This window comes from Dermacentor albipictus, unplaced genomic scaffold (genome assembly GCF_038994185.2).
Source record: "Dermacentor albipictus isolate Rhodes 1998 colony unplaced genomic scaffold, USDA_Dalb.pri_finalv2 scaffold_533, whole genome shotgun sequence".
NCBI classification, from domain to species: domain Eukaryota; kingdom Metazoa; phylum Arthropoda; class Arachnida; order Ixodida; family Ixodidae; genus Dermacentor; species Dermacentor albipictus.
In genome coordinates this window covers 1-5,922 of record NW_027226087.1, presented here as the reverse complement: position 1 = coordinate 5,922, position 5,922 = coordinate 1, and the positions used below count along the sequence as shown (strand labels likewise).

Sequence of the window (5,922 nt, the reverse complement as noted above, 5' to 3'; positions counted from 1 at the left end):
TTCTTCTTGTCGGTGGCGCGCACGTTCTTCTGCGCCTTGCCGGCCTTCTTCACGGCCTTACCGCTGGGCTGGGGAGGCATCGCGGCAGTGTCAGTAGCCGAACAAACGAGATCGGAATACGCGCGACCGGTCGCGTGTGTGAGTGGTTTTAGAAGGGGAAAAGGAAGAGATAAGTACAGCGCTGTTACTGCCTCTCGTGCGAGGGCACCTCCACGGCGCTGTACGGGTGAGGGGAAAAGGACAAAAAGAGTAGAGAAAAAATAGAGTAAAGAGTGATAGATAGCCCAGCGGTAAGGGTACGTCAGGAAGGCGCGGCGGCTACAGCCGCTCGTACAGATCGGCACCGTCCAAAAATTCAAGCAGCGCCACGAAGGCGCGTCCGGTCAACGACGAGTGCGCCACCGGGAACAGGAGCGCCTCGGTGTTGTCGCACGGCAGTCCGAGGCGGCGGTAAGCGCTCGTGAGCGCGTCGCGCTGAGCAGAGTACGCAGGGCACCGTAACAGCACGTGCTCCAAGTCCTCCACATCGGCGCACTTGAGGCAAAGAGGGCTCCCCGTACCTTGGATGCGGTGTGTCCTTGCCGCGGTGCGGTGGCAGCCGATGCGGAGGCGAAGCAGCAGCGCCCGGTCTCGTCGGTGAAGGCCCGAACGTGGCAGCAACTTTGGCGGCTTGCCACTGGCGACGCGGGCGTCCGGGTGTCTCGCTCGTAGCATGCCGGCCACGGTGTGACGGGCGACGTCAAAGGGAGTCACCACGAGCGACCGGGGCACTGGCGCAGTGTGTGCGGCCTTCGCGAGCCGGTCCGCTTCCTCGTTCCCGTGTATGCCGATGTGGGCAGGCACCCACTGCAGAACGAGGTCGCATCCCTGCTCGCAAACGCCACGCATCTTGTGTAGGAGGCGCTGAATCAGCGGGGGTCCCTGGTCGGCTCTGGACAGCATGTGTAGTGCCGCACGGGAGTCCGTCAGGATGGCTGCCGCAGGGATGCGCCGCTGGTAAATGAGCTCGGCCGCCAAGTCGATGGCCGCCAGCTCCGCGTGCGTAGATGAGACCGCGTTCAAAACGCGGCACTGACTGTGCGCGGGGATCTCAGGAGCTACGCACGCGGCAGCAGCAGCACCGTCCCGCAAGACGGAGCCGTCGGTGAAGACGAGCACCCGGCCGGCCAGCTGCTCGCTGATGGCTGCAGCCGTCTCTTGTTGCAAGGCGCAGAGCGCTGTATTGCGCTTGCCTCGAACGCCAGGGATGGTCGTGCGGACGAGCAGACGACGCTCTCGATGCGGGGGCGGAGCAAGCCACGCACACGTGGCGCCACCCCGTACCAGGCTGGCGAACTGGGCGGCGCGGCGACCCATGCCGGAGCTCGGGAGAGAGTGCAGCCGGCCGATCAGCTGCTGGCCGTGCCGCGAGCGATGTAGGCGCTCCACGTGGTTGAGGGCGCGCCCCTCGGCACGGAGAGAGATGGGTGTCTCCCCCGCCTCGGCGAGAGTGGCGCCGCTCTGTGAAGATCGCGGGAGGCACAGGAACTGGCGGATGACGGCTCGGTGATCCGCGTCCATCACCTTCCATTGCGTTGGCTGCAGGTCCGCCAGCGGTAGAGCGTACAAGATCCGCGCTGAGGCCACGGAATTGTAGAGGCGTAGTGCGAGAGACGGCGAGCAGCCCTGGCCACGAGCGAGCAGGGATCGCGCAGCGCCCGCCACCTGCGCGGCACCTTTCCGCAGGGCAGCTACTGCAGCACACCAGTTCAGCCGTCGGTCGATGACAAGGCCAAGGTAGCGAACCCGCTTCTCCCACGGAAGTAGCACTCCATGGAGGGTGAAGCGCGGCGTGCGGTACTGCCCATCGTACTTTGGGTGCACGATGAGCGCCTTGGTCTTGGCTGCCGAGAGGGTGAGGCCGATGCCGCTGATGTAAGCATCGACCCCGTCCAGCGCGCGCTGCACACAAGCACGCACCGCATAGCCGACGCTGGTGGGGCCGATCGCGAACAACGCGATGTCGTCCGCGTACACTGCGACACGAACCTCGTGCGCCGGGAACTGGGGAATGTAGTCGGGGATGCGTGCCAGCGCGAGGTTGAACAGGAATGGGCTAAGCACGCTGCCCTGCGGCACTCCTGTCACAACCGCACGCGGCCGACTGAGCGCTCCTCCAACGCGCACCCGCATCGTCCGGCCGCCAAGGAAAGCTGCGATGTAGCCGCGCATTCGTCCGCACACTCCGAGCGCATCGAGAGCGTCCATGATGGTGGCGTGTGGCAGACGGTCGAAGGCGCTCTCGACGTCGAGGAGAACGAGGTAGCCTGCCTCGCCTCGACGCTTCGCTGTCTCCAGCGTGGCGATCACGTCGGCAAGGCAGTCTGCTGTGGCCCGGAGTCGTCGGAAGCCGCTCTGCTCCGCCGCAAAGGTGTCGAGCGCCGCCGTGATCCACTCGAGCCGCCGCAGCGCCATGGCCTCGAGCACCTTGCCAGCAGCGGAGGTGAGCGAGACGGGCCGGTACGAGGCAGGATTGCTGGCTGCCTTGCCAGCCTTGAGCAGCGGGACGACCACCGCCTCGTTCCACTCGACCGGGATGCTGCCGGTCCGCCAGACGTGGTTGTAGGCGTCGAGCAGCAGCAGGAGCTGGTCACCATCCAGGTTCCTAAGCATCTGATATGTGACGCCATCGGAACCTGGTGCTGAGCGGCGCTTCCTCGATGTGAGCACTGTGCGAAGCTCACCGATAGTAAAGTCAGCCTCGCACAGCGCCCTGATGTCCTCGAGGATCCCGGCCGATGGGAAGTATCGCTCCGGGGCATGCAGCTCGCGCCTTGGGTGCGGTTGCGGCTGCAGCACGTGCGGCGCCGGTGGACGGACGGTGGGCGGCGGGCAGAACGTCTCAGCGAGGAGCTCGGCCAGCTGACCGTTCGTGATGCCGCGCGCCACGGCGATGGAGAGGGCGGGGCAGCGTGGAAGGCGGGGCCGCAGGATCGCCCCCAGGATTCGCCACGGGCTCGATCGCACGCTCGCCCGTTCCAGCGACGAGCAGAGGCTGGACCAGCTGGCGTTGCGGCGCTGCTTCGCGTGGCGACGGCATACCGCGTCCAGCCGGTTGTACACAGTCCAATGTTCGCGCTGGCCCGAGCGCAGCGCTAGCCTCTCGGCTCTGCGACGCGCAGCGCGGAGGTTCAGCTGTTTGATGTCAGGAACGGGCGTCCCGGCCGGCACGACACAGCGAGTCGACGCGGCACGCGCGCACTGCGCGATGTGTTGAAAAAACATGCCGCCCTCCGAGACTGGCACAGTAGCACACAGTTCCCGGAATCGCGGCCAATTCACAACACTGTACGCACGCGTCGGCAGGTGGGCGGCACGGCGGGGCTCGAGGTGGATGGGGTAGTGGTCGGACCCTCGCATGTCGGGGCTGCGGCGCCAGATGTAATGGCAGCGTTCCGACACTAGCGAGAGATCCAACACACTTCCCTCGCAGCCACGACGGGCGAAGGTGATAACGCCTGTGTTGGCTATCAGCAGACCCGCCTGCTGGATGGCGTCAAGTAGGTCCCGGCCACTGCTGTCGGTGTGGCGCGAACCCCACGCAGTGTTGTGCGAGTTGAAGTCACCGCACATCACAAGGTCTCCGCGCACACGCTGTGACAGCCGGACGACCATCTCCTTGTCCCAGCGGCCGCCGCAGCACGCGTAAACACTCGCGACGCACGTGTCGGTTGTTCCGATTCGCACGGTCACCGCCACGCACTCGACGCCCGTGCACGGCAAATCGTCCACACTCACCACGGCTTGAGGGAGCCCAGCGCGTACGTAAAGTGACGCGCGAGATCGCCCAGCCGGATGAGTGGAATCGGTACACGGAATGGCCGTGCATGACGCCTGTTCGCAGCCAGCAGCACTGTGGTAGCTGACGAAGCCCGGCAGATTGAGCTCTCCCGGGCGGACGTGGGTTTCTTGCAAAGCAAGCACGTCGCATCCGTCCGAAAGAGCCCCATCCGCCAGCTCTGGATGTCGGCGGCGCATTGAACGAACATTCCATTGAACAATGCGCGGCCGTTGCCCCACTGGTGTGCTAGCCATGCTGGATCAGGGCGTCATGCATTTCCAGTGCTGCCACACACATGTGGCGCGCTGGGGAGTCGGCAGGTACCGATTCCAAAAGTGCACGCAATGCCGACGCGAGCGTCGTTATGACGAGGTCACGTGCATCGGGTGTTGTCGTGCTGCGGGGCTGGGCAGAGCTGCTCTCGGCGGCTGGCTGCGGCGCTGTGTTGCCGGCCAGCACGTCACGGAATGATCGGCCCGGCTGAACCAACGGCGATGATCGTGGCTCGGGCGCGCGCTGTGCTGTGGTGGTGGCCGGCTGCTGATTCCGCGCGGCAGGGGCATTGCTCCTCGCGAGAACCAGGGCTTGTTTGCGCGTGATGCGCGGAACGGTTCTCGCGAGTATGCTCGCCACCCGCCGCTCGAGCTGCCAGTTGGGGCAGCGTGGCTCTGTCGACTCGTGCGGGCCTCGGCAGTTGATGCATCGGGTCCGCTTTGAGGTACAGGCGGTCGTCGCGTGCGACCCCGCGCACTGGAGACAGCGCGGGTCGCGAGAGCAAGTCGCTGTGGCGTGCCCGAAGAGGCCGCATCGACCGCACTGCAACGGCCGCGGTAGCTGCGGGCGCACGATGCGGCGCTGCCTGAACAGGTGCACCTCCTCCGGCACGTCTCTGCCTGTGAATCGCAGTGTTGCGACATCGCCGCTTCGGGTGACGGCGAGTACGGGCACCCGGCTCTCGATACCCTCAAGGATGGAAGGCCCATCGATCGCCGGGTCCACGTTGAAGAGCGTGCCCGTGCAAGAGTCGGCGATAAGTGCCTTCGCCTTGACGGGCACGTCGCAAATCACCCGAACGGCGAGCAGCGCAGACAGGTCCGTGCCTGGCAGCGCGTCGACGGCCACGACGTTCCGTCGCAAGTTCGGCCGGACTCGATGTGTCCCCGAAACACCGGCCAGGAATGCGGCAATTGCATCGCGTGATGCCGCAAGGAAATGGGCCTTCCTCCCGAGCGGTCTGTAAAGGACGGTTTCCCGTCCTTCACTGGTCGATGCGGTGTCTTGTGCCGCAGGAGGGGCGCTTGAACGTACGCCGGTTTTAGCGACGGTGGTGATGGTCACCGGCCGCACGTTCCGGCGCTTACGCCGGCTGTTTTTTTTCCTACCCGGCTGCTTCGCGCCGGGGAGGAGAGGGTCCGCGGGTGGAGGCGGGGCATCGCCTTGCGTGTGCGCCGTGACGTCGCAGGGTGGCGCATGCGCCGTGGAGACGCTCTCGGGAGCATCGCTCTCCGCCGCGCGCGCGCTCGCCTCGGTCTCGGCGTGGGCGCCTTCCGGTTCCGGGGGCTCGTGCGGCGTACGATTAGGCACGGCTTCCTCAGTTGGTTCAGCAGTAGCGGGGGCGCCGACCCTTTCTTCTTGGGCGCTGGGCGACGGGGAACGGCTGCTCGCCGAGTCCGTGGCCAGTGTCAGCTGGCTGTCCTCGCTGCTGCTCTCGCTGGTTGACGAGTAGGAGCAGGAAGGCGGGCAGCTGCTAGAGCGGCGCGAGCTGGCGGTGTCGTCGTCGCTCTCGCTGCCGGTGTTGTCTCCGCCGTCGTCGTCGTTGTGCGGGGCAGCACGGCCGCGTCGACGACGCTGTGTTGCGACTGGGGCAGTGTCCCTGCAGGTTCCCGAGCGTAGGAACCTCGGGGATGGGGCTGCAGCCTCGACAGGCTGCTCCTCGTTCTCGGCGGTGGCGCAAAACTGCCGTCTCGCTTCCGCAAGAAGCAGTTTGAGCGCCGGCGAGTGCGCTGAGGTGGGGCCGCGTGGCCCCTGCACTGGGTTGTCGGAGACGGACATCCTCAGTGCAGTGGAAAGAAGCCCTGGACGAAGGTACCTCCGACTGCGTG

At 66.0% G+C, this 5,922-nt stretch overlaps 1 protein-coding gene across 1 annotated transcript; it reads right to left on the bottom strand.

Moving 5' to 3' along the window:
• Positions 1 to 4,080: 4,080 nt before the first annotated feature.
• On the bottom strand, positions 4,081 to 5,872 carry LOC139054034 (DNA translocase FtsK 1-like). The gene is made up of 2 exons (XM_070530583.1): positions 4,145 to 5,872; positions 4,081 to 4,104 (listed from the first exon to the last, which is right to left on the bottom strand). The coding sequence occupies exons 1-2, from the start codon at positions 5,870 to 5,872 to the stop codon at positions 4,081 to 4,083; spliced, it is 1,752 nt and encodes a 583-aa protein (XP_070386684.1).
• Positions 5,873 to 5,922: the final 50 nt, after the last annotated feature.

What these genes read in the sequence shown, in the direction of transcription:
- LOC139054034 (XM_070530583.1), bottom strand. Translation starts at nt 5,872, where the DNA reads ATGTCCGTCTCCGACAACCCAGTGCAGGGGCCACGCGGCCCCACCTCA. An exon ending in TGCGTGCACTTTTGGAATCG is followed by an intron (nt 4,105 to 4,144) that starts GTACCTGCCGAC and finishes TGTGTGTGGCAG; the next exon opens with CACTGGAAATGCATGACGCC.